The 17,250-nt window shown below is 61.4% G+C and overlaps 1 protein-coding gene across 2 annotated transcripts; it reads right to left on the bottom strand.

Moving 5' to 3' along the window:
- Window positions 1-14,615, bottom strand: SEMA3F (semaphorin 3F; the record flags this gene model as incomplete). Of its 2 annotated transcripts, XM_079540157.1 has the most annotated exons (18): window positions 1-417; window positions 486-619; window positions 1,682-1,749; window positions 1,817-1,974; window positions 2,175-2,216; window positions 2,493-2,581; window positions 3,153-3,375; window positions 3,457-3,601; window positions 3,771-3,840; window positions 4,032-4,146; window positions 4,229-4,368; window positions 5,323-5,442; window positions 5,708-5,801; window positions 7,810-7,899; window positions 8,755-8,874; window positions 9,503-9,565; window positions 9,652-9,812; window positions 14,504-14,615. In XM_079540157.1, the coding sequence occupies 18 exons, from the start codon at window positions 14,613-14,615 to the stop codon at window positions 1-3; spliced, it is 2,361 nt and encodes a 786-aa protein (XP_079396283.1). The 2 variants fall into 2 exon arrangements, with proteins under 2 accessions (XP_079396283.1, XP_079396284.1); XM_079540158.1 differs by lacking the exon at window positions 7,810-7,899.
- Window positions 14,616-17,250: the final 2,635 nt, after the last annotated feature.

Below are 17,250 nucleotides of genomic sequence, written 5' to 3'. Positions count from 1 at the left end.
TCATGTGTGCCCGCAGCTCTCTGGCGGGTGATTCCGGCGGCTCCGTGGCTTCTTCTGGTCCTGCAGCTCCTTGGCTTTGAGGGCAGCCAGCGGCTCGGGGGGGCCGGGGGCCGGCGGTCGCCAGAAGCCCTGGCAGTACTGGTCGAGGAGTCCCAGCTCGGGGCGGGTGAGCAGCTGCAGCAAGTCCTGGTAGCGCGGCGTCGGGGCTCCCGGCAGCGCGGCAGGGGGCAGCTCGCCTTGCAGCAGGACGGCGTGCACGGCGCGGGCGGCCAGGACACGCAGCTGCACCTTGGTCACCGTGTGCTTGAAGTTGTTCTCGGTGGCGGTGCAGGAGTAGAGGCCGCTGTCGGAGAGCTGCAGGGCCCGCAGCAGCAAGCCCTGCTCTGTCCGCAGCGCCCGGCCGCCCTCTGTGCGCAGCTGCGGGGACAGAGGGGCTCAGCTGGATGCCGACCAGCTGGACCCCGTGCACAGCCCCCGGCTCCTACCTCTTTCCGTCGGTCGCTGTTGTCCTTCTGCAGCAGCCATTTGACGGTGGCTTGTGGCGAGCGGGGCTGGCACTCGAGGAAGGCGGTGCTGCCCTCCACCCCGTACTGCACCGCCTCCACCGTGTTCTTGTTGGCTGCAGGAGCGGGACATGGCAGTCAGCACACACGCTCGTCCCCAGGCCCCATCTCCCTGCCGAACATGTTGCTCTGCCCCATGCAACTGAAGCATCCAGACGTGTTCTTCCTTGTCCTGAATGTATCTATCCATCCATCCATGGTCATCCTTCTTTGAATCATCCATCTGTGCTCTTCTTTCTCCCCTCCGTATCCATCTACCCCCCCACCTCCCCATCCCTCCATCTTCAACCTCTCACATTTCCATTCATTCATCTACCCGTTCATACATTCATCTGTGCTTTTCTTTTTCCCAGTGTAGACACCCAACCATGGCCATCCTACTCTGAAGCATCCAGCCACACAATTGTACTTTTCTTTCTCTCCAATCTATCCATCCATCTATCCATCTACGGTCAACCTCCTCCTTCTCCTTCTCCTTCTCCCAGTGTATGCACTGTCTGTGGTCATCCTCCTCTCAAGCATCCATACATCAATCTGTGCTCTTCTTTCTCCCCAGTATATCCATCCATTCACCCACCCATCCATCCACCCATCCACCCACTCACCCACTCATCTAACATTTCCATTCATTCATCTACTCACTTGGCCATCCATATGTGCTCTTCCTTCTCCCAGGGTATTCATCCAACCATGGTCAACCTCTCCAAAGCATTCATCCACTCATCTGTGCTCTTTTTTCTCCCCACTGTATCCTTCCATCCATCTACCCACCCGCTCATCCATCTGTCCATCCATCCATGCATCCATCCATCCGTCTTCAATCTCCAGTATTTCCATTCATCCACACACTCACCTCATCCATCCATCCATCCATCCATCCATCCATCCATCCATCCATCCATCCATCCATCCACCCACCTGCCCACCCCACGGTGCTTTTCCAGTTCATCCCATACTTTTCCAATATATCCACCCACACGCCCACCAGCCCTCAAAGCCACCCACCCACTCATCCCACTCATCCCATTGCCCACATTCTCCCACCTCCTACCACTCATGCTTCCCCAGGTCCTGCCCCATCCCTCTGCCCTCTCTGGGGTCATGCCATGCCCACTCACCGTTGGAGTTGTAGCCTCGGCACTGGCGCATGGGGTTGCCGTGCCGGACGTCCTGCCGCCTGCTCCGCCTGAGAGGAGGCAGGAGGTGACCTGGGGTACCTTCTTGGGCCCCCATGCCCTCCCCCAGATCCCCACCTCTTGGAGGATGCTGAGTAGCGGCTGCAGGCCTTGCCATCCCAGGCACAGTATGGGTCGCGGGCCAGGCAGCAGTCAGCACAGGCTTCTCCATATACATCACACCGGTGCAGGGCCAGGTGGGTCACTCCTACGGCTGAGGACACGTAAAGCTGTTGCTGTTGGGGGAACAGAGAGGACAGGGTAAGATGCCCCCTGGCCACATGGCCTCGTGCCCAGTACTGGGAGCAGTGGGGACCGTGCATCCCAGAGCCACTCAGGGGCACTCAGGGGAACGTGGGGTTCCTCAATGTCATACTACGGTGGCAACAGGCATCCAGGATGTCCTAGTCCCCAAATCTAGCCACACATCACTCACCCTCTTGGAGGAGATGGTCATCACCTTGATGGGTGCTGGCACCTAGATGGGAGCAGGAGTGAAGGACATGGAGTGAAGTACAGTGTGCATCCCCCAGGCCCACACCAATAGCTGGGGGGCTGCAAAGGCAGCTACAAGAATCAGCAGGAAGAGGGACAATGTTGCAGGTCTCCCTGGAACTACCCATGGGACTGGTTGGTGTCCCAAAAGCTCCAGGGTTGGGACAATGACACTTGGTGGCGGTGGTGTCCCATCAGTTCTGGGCATGGGGTGAGCAAAGGATGCTCAGCAGCAGCTGTAGGATAATCCAGCCCTTACCTTGAACACCTCGATCTCCTCCAGCATCAGCTCCTCTGTCTCCATGTCGTCCCGGGGCAGCACAATGACTTTCTGCACCGTGCCCCGATCTGCAAGACACCAGGGTGCCTGGACGCTCAGTGCCACCAGCTGGGCACCCGTGCCCTCCCCTCCTGGGAATGGGGTCCTTGATGGGGCCAGGAAGGACCCCCCATGCCCATCTTCATCTGTCTTGGTTGTGCTGTGACACTCAGGTCACCACTCACAGCTAGGAGCTGCCACTGCCCAGGACAGGGGGGCAGCAACTGGGATAGGCACTGGGATAGACCAGGATAGATCACGGTGGACAATAAGGAAGGGGAAGCACCAGGCTGGACAACGGTGTTCCTGAATGAGGCAGGAGAGTTGGGCCTGGGCCGTGGAAAGGATCGGGCTGGATGTCCCAGGATGGACACCGAGACAGCGGATAGACCAGCCTGGATGGCGCTGTCCTAAGATGGGCACCAGGGCAGGGGACAGGCCACGACACTCCCAGGGTCCATGGCACAGGGGTCTCAGCCCCTCGCCCTGCTCCACCCTGGAGCAGAAGTGCCAGCAGAGGCACCCAGCCCCGGCAGTGCCCGTGCCCTGTGAGGCCGCGCTGGAGCATGCTGCGTTCTCTGCGGTGCGCGGCGTGGGTACCTGTGCCCAGGAAAAGCACCTCATAGCGCCCATCTGCCGCGTCCACCTGGTCAACAGCGATGGTGGTGAAGCGGTAGTTGACGTTGGTGCGCACAACCAGAGGCTGCCGGTGGGCTGGATAGACGGAGTGGTACATCAGAGGGTGCGAGCGCATGAAGTTGATCACTTCGTCAGGGTAGTCCTTGGTTGACTTCATAGAGGGTGTGAAGGTCCCGCCGGGGCACTGCGGGCAGGCAAAAGGCGTTGGTGGGGTCTCCAGTGTCGTGGGACTATCATCTCCATGAGTGCCAGAGGTCTTACTTACAGTGCCTGGCCGGGGATAGGGCATTTTGCCCGTGTAGGGCATCCACTGGTAGTTGGGGCCCTCCTTGTGCGCAAAGGGTCCGTTGAACACCATGCGGATGTCGGCCATGGAGTAGACGCAGACGGCCGAGCCCTTGAACACTGACCTGGCAGGAGCAGTGGCACAGCCTCAGGGATGTGTGCCACCTACGTGCCGACACCGCCAGCATCCCCACCTCACCCCACACCCACTTCCACGTCACCAGGACCTCTACCCACCTCCACAAAAAGTCCCCATCCCCAGGGACCACCACGTCTCAAGGGCACCGCACTCACCCCGATGCGGAGAAGACAGCGTAGATAACAGGATTCTTGGTGTCCTGCGTCTGCTGGATGAAGACATCCTCTTGGGACAGAAGGAAGAGCGTGTTACCCCCAGGGGGTGGCTGGGGACACCTGTGTGGGCTGGGCTCTCCCATGGTGGGGCAGCAATGGAATTCGCAGCCCTCTCAAATGGAAGGTGTGCCATGTCCCCACCCCAGGGCATGGGGGTGCAGATGGTCACCCCGTGCCCTCCCATGGAGCCCATGCACTCACGAAGCTCATCAAAGTGCGTCTCGATCCCATCGGGTCCAGGCACGGAGCAGACGAGCCGGGCCTTCAGGAAGGTGCTCCATTTGTTCACCAGGCAGCAGTGTCCCCCATCATCGTTCTGTGTCAGAGGGACTCAGCACTCAGCCCCACACACCCCACCACCAGCCCCTGCCTGCACCCCGCCACCCCACTGCACACACCAGGCAGATGCGCCCGATGCGGGAATAGACGCCGGGGCTGAGCGGGGCATCTGCAGACTTCTCCCGGAAGAAGAAGTAGAGTTTGTCATCATTCCTCTCGCTGCTGTCAGGGATGAGCTGGGCACGGACGAAGGCAGGGTCTGCAAGGGCACAAAGCAGTGCTGTCAGCCTGGGAACACTCACAGCCCCCGCTGCTGCAAAGCCACCAGTGTGATGGCTTCCCCTCGCCATCCATCAGCCTGTGCCCAGCCAGTGCTGACAGCTCCCCCTCCTCGATCCCTGCCCCGGCAGCCCTCACGCCCAGCAGGACCACCCCATCTGCTCTGCTCTGTTTATTCAGCTGCAGCTCTGGGGCCAGGGGTGCTCTATGGGGGCAGGAAGAGCGCTCAGGGTCACTGGCTACAGGGACATGGTTGAACGCTCAGCTCTGTGAAAACCCATACATAGGCTATGCCAGTGGCAGCCGTGTCTCTCACCAGCTGGGTGCTCCCACCACTCCACAAAGCCCCAGCATGTCTGTCACCATGCCCCATAGAGGTATCGCTCTGTCCATCTGCTCTAGATTTCCATCCATCCATCCATCCATCCATCCATCCATCCATCCATCCATCCATCCATCCATCCATCAATCCCTTCCTTCCTCTCTCCCTCCACCTATCCATCTATCATCCATCCATCTGTCCACTCATTCACCCACCCATTCATCCTTCATCTTTGCACCCACCTGTCACTCATTCATTTGCCCACCCACCTATACATCATCCATCTGTCAATCTATCTGTTTGTCATCCATCCATCCATCCATCCATCCATCCATCCATCCATCCATCCATCCACTCACCCACCCTCCTCTTCATCCATCCATCCATCCATCCATCCATCCATCCATCCATCCATCCATCCATCCATCCATCCATCCATCCATCCACCACCACACCTGCACCTGTCCATTCCCCCTTCCACTCCACCATTCATGCACCTGCCCCTGGCTGCCGCCTCTGTGGGCAGGATGCAGTAGGACACCACCTATCTCATCCCTATGGTCGGAGCATGGGATCCCCGGGGCACCTGGGCAGATGACACCCCGTACCAACCGTTGAGCCAGCGTGAATTGTACTGGTCTGTCCTCATGGCCGTCTGCTTGCCCATCGTGCGGAATATGGCTGCATCAGTGCCCATGAAGTCAATGTAGACCCCGGCATAGAGCTCTTCATCTGCAGAGGGAAGGAATCAGGCCCCCAGGTCCCTGCACCTTCTCCCATCGCCCCATCCAGCCCTGGCCAGGAGTAAACAGGCAACTGGGAGATGTTGCCTATGACCAATCTGGAGAGCAATGGAGGATGCTACCAGCCTGCAAGGAACTCTCAGACAGTGCCTGGTGCCCGAGTGCCTGCAGCAGTGGGAGCCCAGCTGTGTGGGGACATTGGGGTGATGTGGGCAATGTCCCCTCCACCCAGCCCCGGCAGCCACAGGACTCACTTATCAATGCAGAGACGGTGTCCACTTTGGGGTCATAAGAACACTTCCCTTTGCCTGACTCCAGCTTGTCCGGCTCTAGGTAGAAGATATAATCCTGGAGAAGAAAGCAGAACAAGGAGCTTGTGACAATTTCCCCCTCCATCCCCATGGCACATTCTGAGGCAGAGGCCTCTGTGGGATGGAGTGCGGTGGCTGCAGGTGCTGCCAGCAGAGGATGGATGCAGTGGGATCCTGTCGGGGTCTGCAGGGCTCCTGGGAAGTCGAGGTCTGCGGGAGGTGCTCCTCAGTGTATGCTGGGTGCCGCTCCATGCCCTCCACCACGTAGATCCATTATTGCTTGCAGGGTTTCTACACTGCTTCCTGGCCCATCAGCACGGAGGGATCAAGCTGTTGCAGGAGCTGCTCGGAGCTCTGGGATCATACCAACTCCAGTCCTTTGCAGGCAGGGTTTGGCTGCAGGCACAGCCGCTGAGGAGCTGTCTTCCACCAACATCCACCGGGTGGTTCAGGGCCTGCCACCCCACCACTGGCAGCTGCTCTCTTCGCTGCCACTGCGACAAATCCGGCACCAACCCCTACGCCAGGGTGAAACGAAATCCACTTCCCGTAGACCACGTGGAACCTCCTGCCCTGCCAGGGCATGTAGGGCCAGGCAGGGATGTCCTGCATGTCCCTGGCATGCACAGCAAGGCCCTGCGAGCCTCAATGATAGGACAAGCAGGGTCCCCACAGAAGACAGGCTGGAGAGCTGTGTGTGGGGCCACCGCCATCCTGCTGGCCAGCTACAGCAAACCTGGGGACAACAGGATGCTAATTGCAGGGATGCTAGCCATGGGGCTGCTGGCCATGGAGGTGCTAACCTTGTAGATGCCAGTTGTGAGGATGCTAGCCATGGGGCTGCTGGCCATGGCACACTAGCCATGAAGAGGTTAGCCACAGGGATGCTGGCCATGGAGATGCTAGCCATGGAGGTGCTAGTCGTGGAGACACTAGTGGTGGGGATGCTGGCCATGGGGATGTAATCTATGTTGGTGCTAGCCATAGGAACAACTAGCTTCGAGGGCATGCTAGTTGTAGGTACGCTTGCCACAAGGATGCCAGACACAGGGATGGCAGCTGCTTGAGGCTTTTCCTCTCTCCATGCATCCCTTGATGCAAGTCTTGCTTGTGCCAGCTTCTCCTGGCCCATGGGCACCCAGCCCAGCAGCTAGAGATGGGCACGGCCCTGCTGGTACACCTCACTTTTGCCATCCTCATTGCCACACCATGTTTCTATCACTGCCACAAGCTTCTCCATCCCCAGTCCTGTTGGCAACCCATCCATGGGATGAGCCACATCACCTCCCCACCGGGCAAGCTGTGAGCTGATGCAAGTGCTTCATTTGCACTGTTGCTTCCCAACTGGCAATCAGAAATGCGTCCAGCCTCAGCACAAGGAAAGAGGTGCCTGTGTCAGAGCTGGTGGCTGAGAGCATCACACTGTGCTCTCCTAATCTGTGCTGATGAGGATATCCCTCTCAGGGAGGAGGGGACGTGGCAGGGACAGAGACAGGCAGGACCTGTCTGTGCGCCTACACGTGCCCTGTCCCATGCACTGACCCATGTTAGTCCAAGGGGAGACACTGTCAGGGCAGGCTGAATGCTGGCTGTCCCCAAAACCTGGGCACGTCACCTCCCTGACTCCACTGACGGAACGAGGCCCCCTCCCCAGGCAGGGCAAAGCAGATGGATGCTGGCCAGGCAGCTGCTCAGCAATACTTTTGTAGACCCTACCAAAACACCTCCAGCACACGGCTCTCCCGAGCCCCCTCCCTCTGCAGACAAATGGATTTGTAGGGATGCAGCAAGCCTGGAGACAGGCTGAGGGATGACTGCCACCCCTGACAGTGTCCCCTTGGGGACGAGGAGGAAAGAGTTAGTGAGAGCAGGAGAGAGGAGACGCCGGGCCGGCCGCCGCAGAGCACTTTGCAGAGAGGAGGGGAGGCAGTGGGGGGGGCCACAGCGAGGGGCCCCCAGCCCAGGAGCTGCCGGTGGGAAGAAGGAGCCCGCAGCTCCAGTGCGAGGCGGGCACAGCGGCGGCGGGCCCCCAGACCCGTTCCCACCTTGCTTTCTGCTGGTCTCGGGCTGCGGGGGCCATCGGCGGCTCTGCTCTCCCGGCCTCCCGGCTGGAGGGGCTGGCTCGGCGGAAAGCCCTGGGGAGAAGGAGCAGGGCACAGAGTTAGAGCAGGGGGGGGACGGAACCCCCGGCTGGGGGCTGTGGGATGGTGCTGGCAGGCTGTCCCCATGGCACTGTGCGTGGCACCGTGCTCTCTGCTGGCTCTGCAGGGACATAGAGCCTCGCCCCCAGGGCTGTCCGATGCTGTCCTCAGAGCGCATCCCTGATCATCTCCGAGTGCTGTGACAGTGAAATGCCATCGGTGGTACCAGGTCAGAGCAGTCTGAGTGTCCTCCCTTTGGCAGCGGTGGAGCACTGGGCTGCCCCATCCTCACGCAGCACCACGTTTCCTTCGGCTTGGCTTGCTCCATGCAGGCAGCACTGCCCTCGAGGACAGGACCCAGGGGCAGAGGTCAGCACACCATCATGGAACATCACAGCGGTCACCCAAAACTTCTTCCACTGCACATCCAACCCAGCACGCAGGGTTCCACAGCCTCTCTCTCGTGTCAAGCTGTGCTCATCAGGGCAGGGTGATGTTCTCCGTCATTGGCATCCAAGCATCCCAAGGGACATGCCACCGCTGTCCCTGCTCACTCATGGCACCAGGCCACCACGTTTCTCCTTGTGGAATGCTGGCACTGGAGCAGTGCAGGGCACATCCATGCTGAGGGGCTCCACGCAACAGCACCTCCCCTGCTGGATCGGCGTAGGGCTGGTGTGGGATCCCAGTGCAGAGAGAAGTCCTCGTGCTGCAGAACAGTCTCGGCCATGCTCAGCCTCACCTCGCTGGAGCTCAGCCTGTCACAGTCCCCCAAGCTCCCTGGCACTGGCCCCAGGAGGTGCCCTCCTGCATGGGCACCACCGCAGACCCTGTCCCCCCACCCCTTACCTGTGCTTTGCGCCCACGGTTGATGAAGGCGCAGATGGGGTTGTAGGCACCGGTGCCACACACATAGAGGTGAGTCCGGTTCCAGGGCTGGATCAGGCGGATGAAGTTGCCACACTCCCCCTGGGAAGGAGAGGATGGTGGAAGCTATGCAAGGGACCAAGGGCAACATATACAGCAGGATCCTTGGGCACCATCCCAGTCATACTTGGGGTGGCACTGTAGGGTCCATCCCCCAGGGGAAGAACTGGGAAGGCAGGAAGGAGACCATAGAGCCAGGAGGACAGGAGGATAGCATATGGCATGGGGCTGGTGCAGGGCAAGAGATGGTCTGAATCACAGGTTGGCATGGGCCATGGATTCATACAGACCATGGGCTGGTGTAGATCATGGGTTGATGTGGGCCGTGGCTTTGGCACACCTGAGGGCACAGCCTTGACAGTGGGATGATGATTTGTGGAGAACTCTGCTCAGCTGGGACAGAAAGGTCAGAAGGACACGGTCACACCTGGGACTGTCTCTCCTGTCTCGGCAAGTCCAAGACACCTCGGCCATGACTTTTCCATGAGGGCATGGATCGCCATCAGCAGAGTGGCCACCAATTGCCATTCCCAGAAGTGGGTTCATGATGGCCATCAAAGCCCTGGGGACGACTGCGGCAACCAACGGCATGGGGACTCAAAAGTCACTGTGACAAGCCAAGCCGGGCCCCAGCAGGATACCAGCCCTCCACTCGCTGGGTGACACTCACATTGCTGTTCTTGCCCGATAGGATGCACTCCTCGATCCTCTGCTGGGAGGCAGGCCAGTGGATCTGCGGAAACATCGGAGATGAAGAGCAGGGCTGCTGGCCCCACACCATCCCATCCCGCGGAGGTGGCCCACGCGGTAACAGCTTACGATGAGGGGCTCGCGGTTGATGTCGTGCAGGTCCAGCGACAGGACGTAGTCCTTGCTGCCCACGTACATGCGGTCGTGGTCCTCGTCCTTCAGCAGGATGCGGTAGTCACTGGAGTTGAGCAGGAAGTTGAAGAAGTGTGCGGTGCCGGTGGCCTTCAGCTCTGCGGGGCCAATGGGCACACATCAGCACGCCGCAGTGCCCCCGGCCGACGCTCCCCAAACCTCTGCCGTCACCCCTACACTCCTGTGCCCTGCTGTAGAAGCGTCCCCGTGTCCCAGCCCATAGGGACCAGAGCCCCAGAACCCAACTCCTGGGGAAGGGGGGAGCGGAGCCCCCAGCCCGCACCCCCCTTTGGGAGTTATTTTTAGCCTGAGTGTGGGAGAAATGAGTGAAAGAGGATAATGAGGGTCATGAATATTCACAAGTGCAGCGAGGCAGCCAGATGGAAGGCAGAAGTGCTGCAGATGATGTGGGACGGCGCCAAGAAGCACGCAGCAGGGGCAGGGCACAGCCAGACGGGGGGGAGCGGGGGGCTGCACCCCACCTCCCTGCAGCCAGCACGAGGCGTGGGATGGAATGCCCAACGGGTGCCACCATCAGATGCGACCTCCACCAGAAAGCATCCCTGTCTCCCAGTGCTGTGATGGCTGTGCTGGGGCTGGCAGCTCTGGGCACAAGACAGGGTTCCTCTGTCCTGCTCTGGGAAGCTGTGCTACAAGGATGTTCCCCCCAGCCCCAGGTGGGGTGGGATGGGACACAGTCCTTCCCTGAGTGATGTATCCCTATCCCTGTCCCCATTCTGTCCCCATCCTCTCCAATGGCACAACAGGATCGGGGCCGCCTCCGTGCCCCACTGATCACAGTGGGGAATAGAAATGCCCCCATGACCCCTCACCCCACACCCTGCTGCTGATGGACAGGCAGGTGAGCCCACGCCGCGACCTCTGGCCCCCTGCACTGAGCACCCCGTTACATCCCCCAGCCTCGGGTACCCAGTGGGGCCGCTGGTTAGTCGATACGCCCAGTGAGCACATCCCACTGCTGCTCATCCCCCCCTTAATCCCCTTTTAATTGCCCCATTCCACACAGGTGGCCTCCATGGGGGACAGGGGACCGAGCATTCCTGGTGGGGTGGGCTGATCCGCGCCCACCCCACCCCACCCCACTGCTATAGGGCCAGGAGTACACGATGTAATTACGTGCCCCGCAAAGCACCCCAAAAAGCAGAGCTGGGTGCTGCGGGACCCCAAAAAGCAGAGTGAGCAAAGGGTTAATCCCATCCGGGCCCTGCGGCCACCTCCCCAGGTGCTCCATCACCCATCCTCTGTGCTGCGAAGCCAATTACACCCGCTCTCACCTAATTAGTTTCTAATTACGGGCTTGTAGTGCATTCAACATAATTAGCATGTAAATTACACGCCGTGTTTATATTCAATAAGCGCTCTGCCCGCTCCTGGCAGTGCGGATGGAGAGCCTTTCGGGAGCCCTTCTCTTGATTTTAATCCGGGGGAATGAATTTAATTCACGTGCCGACGGAGCCACGGGGCTGCGCGGGATCGGGGTCCTGGCCCCACACGGCGCAGCCCCGACAGCCACACGGCCACCAGGCTCCCATTGTGTGCCAGGATTCGGGCGATCCAAAATCCCCGAGCCCCAAAATCGGGCGACGCGGTGACCACGGGCGCAGGGCTTGGTTGGTTCGTCCCCTCTGCATTGAACCCACGTGCTGTCATCGGGGCGATCAAAGCGCGGGTGGGTCGCCCCAGGAAAGCGGAATTGCTTATTTGTTTGAGCGTCACTCCGCTACCCCTTGATGGGTTATTTATGATGTAATTAAGCTAATTACATGTAATAAGAGAGTTTCCGTGGCCCCCAGCCAAGCTCTTTTCCCATTTAGCCGCTCACAGGTGGTAGGGAGCCGCAGGAGCGCGGCGGGGGCTGCGGGATGGGATGGGAACGGCTCTGCTTTGATCCCTGGTGCCACTGCGGGGACAGGGATGGGGACAGAGACAGCCCCAAACCCCAGCAGGGACAAGGGACAGGTGCCACGGCGCCCAGATCCAACCCCACATCAAAGCGGGGCCAGCCCCACGCCAGGCACTGGAGCCCAAACCCCCCCATTGGCACAGCCTCCCCTCCCACCCTCTTCTCCCCACTCCCCCCCCAAAAAAGCAGAGTTGTTGGTTGGATTTTCTTTTTTTTTTTTCCAGCCAAAAATGCTGATTCATCCCCAGCCAGGAGGGACTGGGACTCTGCTTGTAAAAAGACCTTGTGCCACGGAGCCTGGAGGGGGATGGATGGCTTCCCTGTGTGATCCCACCCCAAAAGCAGCAGGGGACCACGAGGCACCCCTGGGGATGGAGGCGGAGCGAGGACATGGGACACCCCACAGTGAGGATATGGGACACCCCACAGTGAGCATCAGGGTAACACTGCCATGGCCACATCCTCAGCAGCAGGGAGCTGCTTGTCGGCAGCAGGAAAGCCCCGAACCACCCCAAAACACTTCCCCCAGAGGGCTCCAGCGCGGCTTTCCCCACTGAGCATCCCACAGCCACAGCACGGGGTCACATCCCGCCCATCAGATGGACATCCCCAACCCACAGCCCAACAGAGCCCCATGGAAACCCATTCATTGAGAGCCTCCATCGCGTGTGATGCTCCATAACCCCACTGCTGCCCCACACCCAGCCCTGCTGTGCCTTTTCCAGGCAGTTTGCCACCGGCCATTAAGGCGGCGAGGAAGGAATCGGTGCAGGTTGTTGCAGGTAGGGGGCCGCCAGCTGAGCCAAACCGATCCATCCCCCTCCCTCCAGCAGGACCAAATTCGGGGCTGTTCATCACCAAAAGGAACACAAAAATACCAAAAAGGTGGTGGTGGCAGAAGGGACGGGTGCTACACAGCCCTTGTCCCCACCGTGTCCCCCCATCTGGCCATGTTTATCAGCAGCCACTGAATGATGTGCCCCACAGCTGCAGCAGCTTAGCCGGGCGCCAAACAGCCATCTGCCACCAATGTCCCCAGTGGGGCAGAGAAACTGAGGCAGGGCAACGGGCCGCACTCTGGGATGTGGCTATTATTACCATTACTAAACTGAGTTTTCGAGTTTTATTTTTTCCTACTAAAAGGTGGGAAGCGGCCCCACGGGGATGGCTCCCAGAGGTGACTGCAGGGACGGATGCTTTGAAGAGCAGCCCTGACCCTGTCTGCCTTCCTCCCGCTGACGCACCGCATCCTCCCCATCACTCCTGGAACTGACGTCCCGGTGCCCGGCGGAGGAAACCGGAGCAGAGGGGGCAGCAGGATGCGCCCGGCACGGGGGAAATCGCTCACAAGCAAGGAGGTGATTAAAAATATCCACCCTATTTCTGGCCGGCATGGCGCTGGGAAGAGCTGCTGGCAACGCAGGGCGGCCCTGCAGCCTCTCCCTCTTCCAGGGCAGCGCAGGATCGCGCTGTTCTTTCCATGTTGGTCATCTTCCTGCCCGGCACCAGGAAGGCGGTGACAAGAGGGTCCCCCCGGTCCCAGGCAGGGCAGGGACGCAGAGCCGGCCCCGTGACACCACTGCCCATCCTTCTTTGTGTGCTTTTCCCAAAACGCTCCGCGCACGATAGCATTTCACTGAGGATGACGCAGGGACTCAGGGAGTTGCAGCACACGGCGCTTCCTCTCCATGCCGGGAGGATGCTGCACCCATCCCTGTGTGTCACCTTCCCAGCAGCACCTTATCCCCTTGTTCCCATGCCCGGCAGGCAGCCTGCCTCTTGTCCCCGTCCGTAATCGTAGCACCGATCCGTGGTAAAACGTGCACAGGGAACACATCGCCCCGAGACGTGATGGAATGTTGGGAATTAATTGGTGCCCAGGGCTCACCAGGCGGCAGAGGCAGGTCCCAGCTCCCCCAGAGCCTTCCCATGGGATCCGGTCCCCCAGATCCCAGGGAGGGGGAAGCAGGGACGCAGCACAGGACCACGCAGAGCCGCAGGGGCAGCAGCGCTGTGCAGGCACTGCTCCTGCCTCTCGCCCAGGCTTGTCCTGCTGCCTCATTCCAGGGATTTTCATGCTGAGGCACAATCCCGGCTGCGTTTGGGGCTGCTACTCGCTGCGCTCTGCACAGTGCAGGGGCTCTGCTTTGCTCCCCAGCTGCAGAGTGCCCAGCCCACACCCAAGCCCCCATCTGCCTCTCAGCACCCATCTCCCCGGCTGTGAGTGCACATTTTGAGTGTCCCCATTGATCTGCACAGTGGGAACAACACATGGTGCAGCCCCACATGGCTCCCAGGGCGGAGGATGGTGACACTCTGGCTTCAGCCTGGCTCCCAGCGAGATAACAAAAGCCAGCACCCACCTCCATGTTCCCACCACCCCCCACGGAGTGTCCCCAGCCAGAGATAAGGTGGGACCACCAGGCAGGCACACCAGTGCCCATGGGGACCCACGGCACCAGCCCACAATGCAGGGTCTGTGATTTCAGTTCCGCTCCTTTGCTTCTGCAACCAAAAGCCCCGCATTCGGTGGTCAGCAATGCCAGACCTCCCCCAAAATGCCAGTGTCAGGGCTGCACCGTGGGTCCCAGATCTGGACCCACACCCCTGATTGGCTCAGGCACTTAAGGGTTAATTAACCCCCTTCCCTCCCACTGTCCCCCCCCCCCCCTTCAAACCGGCCCCCCGCCAGCTCCGGCACTAATACCGGCGCGGCTGCAAGCTGCTGTCTGGAGCCGGCAGCCGGGGGCCCCCCGGGGTGAGGATTTAGGGTTGGGCACCCCACAGGGCTGCAGATCCCAGCGGTGACCCTATACAGCTCATGGGGTGGCGTGTCCCCCCCCCGTCCCGGTCCCCACGGCTTACCTTTGAAGGAGAGCTGCACCCTGGGGGTGGGGGGCACGCCGTCCTTGCCGTGGGCTGCCCGCCAGCCCAGGGTCAGCAGGGTGGCCCAGAGCAGGACGGTGGCTACGGGCATTGTGGGGGCACGCTGGGGGCAGTCCAGGGGGAGCACGCCTGGCAGAGAGGGACAGCGAGGCGGGCGTCAGGGGGGGATGCCACAGCGAGAAGCACAGCCAAGCCCCACTGACAGCATGGGATTGGGCATAAATGGGGAGGGAAGCACAGAACTGGGGGGGACGGGCTGCAGGGTGAGGCTGCGGCATGCACCCAGGTGAGCTGTGTGTATCCCCCCCCCCCCCCCCCCCGGCTGCTGCCCCCCATCCCCTCCCAGCCCTGAGTGCAGCACAGAGCCGGGCTCACATCTTTCCAACAGGAGGGAAATCTGGACTTCATTATTCCACAAGCGAACACACACACACACCAAAAAAAAAAAAAAAAAAAAAAGAAAGAAAAAAGAAAAAAAAGGAGGAAAGAAAGAAAAAAAAGGAAAGGAAAAAAAAAAAAAAAAAAAGGATTTTTTTTTTTTTCATAAATAAAAGAAGAAGAAAAAAAAAACCAGGGAAAAAAAAAATAGAAAAAGAAGCCGCGCTGTGTGCCAGGCAGCTGGGCTCCCCGGGGCTCCGCACAGAGTGGGGCCACTGAGCTGCCTCCAACGAGGCACACACACACCGCCCTGCTGTCCCCACAGCTTGGGGACCTCCGGGGGACCAGGCACACACCTCGGGGCTATGGACCTCAGCTCGGGGCTCGGACGTGCCCGGGGGGCTCAGACATCCGGAGGTGCGCACGGTGCTGCGTGCCACCGCCGCGCTGCGCCCTCGGGGGCAAAGCGGGATGCCACCACACCGAGCCACCTGGGGACTGGCAGTGTCCCCACTGCGGTCCCCAAGGAGCTCCCCCGCGGGCACTGTTGCCGGAAGGTGGCCGTGCAGCGCGTGTCCCCCCCCGGGGCTCCACGTTTCCCTAAATATTTCGGTTCCCTCTCCCTCTCTCCGTGCGCACACCCATTGTGCCGCAGCCGGGGCTCTGCCCGCCGGACCCCCGCTGCTTCATCCCAACCCGCAGTTGGTTGCAGTTAATTCCACCCCCCCCACCCCGCCCCCCCATCCCCGGGGCGGCTTTTAGGAAATAATTCTGGCAAATCCCACTGTTGCGTTTGGATGGAGCCCGCGTACGCGTCAGAGACAGGGAGCGAGATGGCAAACAAAGGAAAAGAGGGAGAGGAGGGGAAAAGCGCACAGCGAGGAGGGAGGAAGGGGACGGCGGGGAAGGGGGGGCCGGGGGGAGCCCTGGGGGGGGGCTTGGGGAGCCCCATTGCATGGAAAAGGCCCGGCCGGGAGCAGCGCACCGGGAGCCCTCACCTCGGGGTCAGCGCGCTCCGGGAAACTGGAAACTGCGGCGGGGGGGGGCGCATTCCTGGCCAGCTCTGTGCCCCCCCCCCCACCTCGTTCCCTCCGCCCGGGTATTGCAGGGCTGGAGCGGGGCCGGGGGCTGCTCCCCGTTACGGGATGGGATGGATGGGATGGATGGGATGGAGCGCGCGGGGCTCGGCCGCTCCGAGGGAACCCCCGCGGGCAGCAGGGAGCGACGTGGGGAGGGAGAAAAGCAAACGGGGTGGGCAGGGGGAGGGCAGCGAGAGCCCGACGAGCAGCGGGAAAGGAAAAATGGTTAAAAAATAATTAATTAATTTAAAAAAAAAGAAAGAAAGAAAGAAAGAAAAAAAGGAACGAAAGGAAAGGAGGAAAAAAAAAAAAAAAAGAAAAAAAGAAAAAGAAAAGAAAGAAAGAAAAGAGAATCGCCGCAGCCCCGAGAAATAACTTTGCACAACTTCGCGCCGCCTCTCACCCCGCGGCCGGAACCCCCCCGCAGCGCAGCCCCGGCCCCGGGCAGCCCCGGCCGTACAAGAGCAGCCCGAGCGATCCCACCGCCACCGCGCCCACCGCCGTCCACGCCGCGCGTGGGTACCGCCGGAACGGGGGGAGCGGGGAGCCCCGCGGGGATGCGGGGGGCGGCGGGCAGCCCGGGAGCGTGACACGGGTGGGCGCCGGGACGCGGGCGGGATCGGAACACGCGTGGGTGCCGGGACGCGCCTCCGCCGCGGTGAGTTGCGCGGGGCGGAAAGTTTGCGGGCTGCGGGGGCGGCCCGGTCCCCGTTCCCGGCGGCGACAATCGCGATAGTCGCGACGGCGCTCCCCGCCTCCTCCCTCCTCCTCACGCTTACCTTTGCGGGGGCTCAGCGCCGCGCCGGGCACCCGCGGCCCCCCGCCATGTCGCGGCCGCAACTACCGCCGCGTCCCCGGCCCATGGAGCGGCGGTGCGGGGCGGGGCGGGGCGGCGCGGGCGGGGCTCGAACCCGCGGCGGGGCGGGCCGGGGGCTGCGGCGGCGGCCCGGCTCCGAGTGGGCGCCGCAGCCCGTGCGCTCGCCATGGGGCTCCGCTGCCTCATTTGCATAGCCCCGCCCCTCCCCCGCCCCTCCCGCCCGCCGGGCCGCGGGTTCGAGCCCCTCCCCGCTCACCTCCGCTCCTGCCTTTTGTTGAGCCGCGCCGCGAGGGGACGAGGCGGGGGGGATGGGGAGGGGGGGAGGTCGATCGGCGGGCCCCGAAGGCGCGGCCCGGCCCCGGGGGTACGGAGCCGAGCGGGCGGTGGGACGCCTTTGTGTGGCGGTACCGGGGTGCCCGGGCGCAGCGGGAGAGGCGCCGGGGTGGCGGCGG

Source organism: Tetrao urogallus (assembly GCF_951394365.1).
Source record: "Tetrao urogallus genome assembly, chromosome: 10".
Taxonomy (NCBI): domain Eukaryota; kingdom Metazoa; phylum Chordata; class Aves; order Galliformes; family Phasianidae; genus Tetrao; species Tetrao urogallus.
The sequence above is the reverse complement of the archived record's forward strand: the minus strand, read 5'-3'. Positions and strand labels throughout refer to the sequence as shown.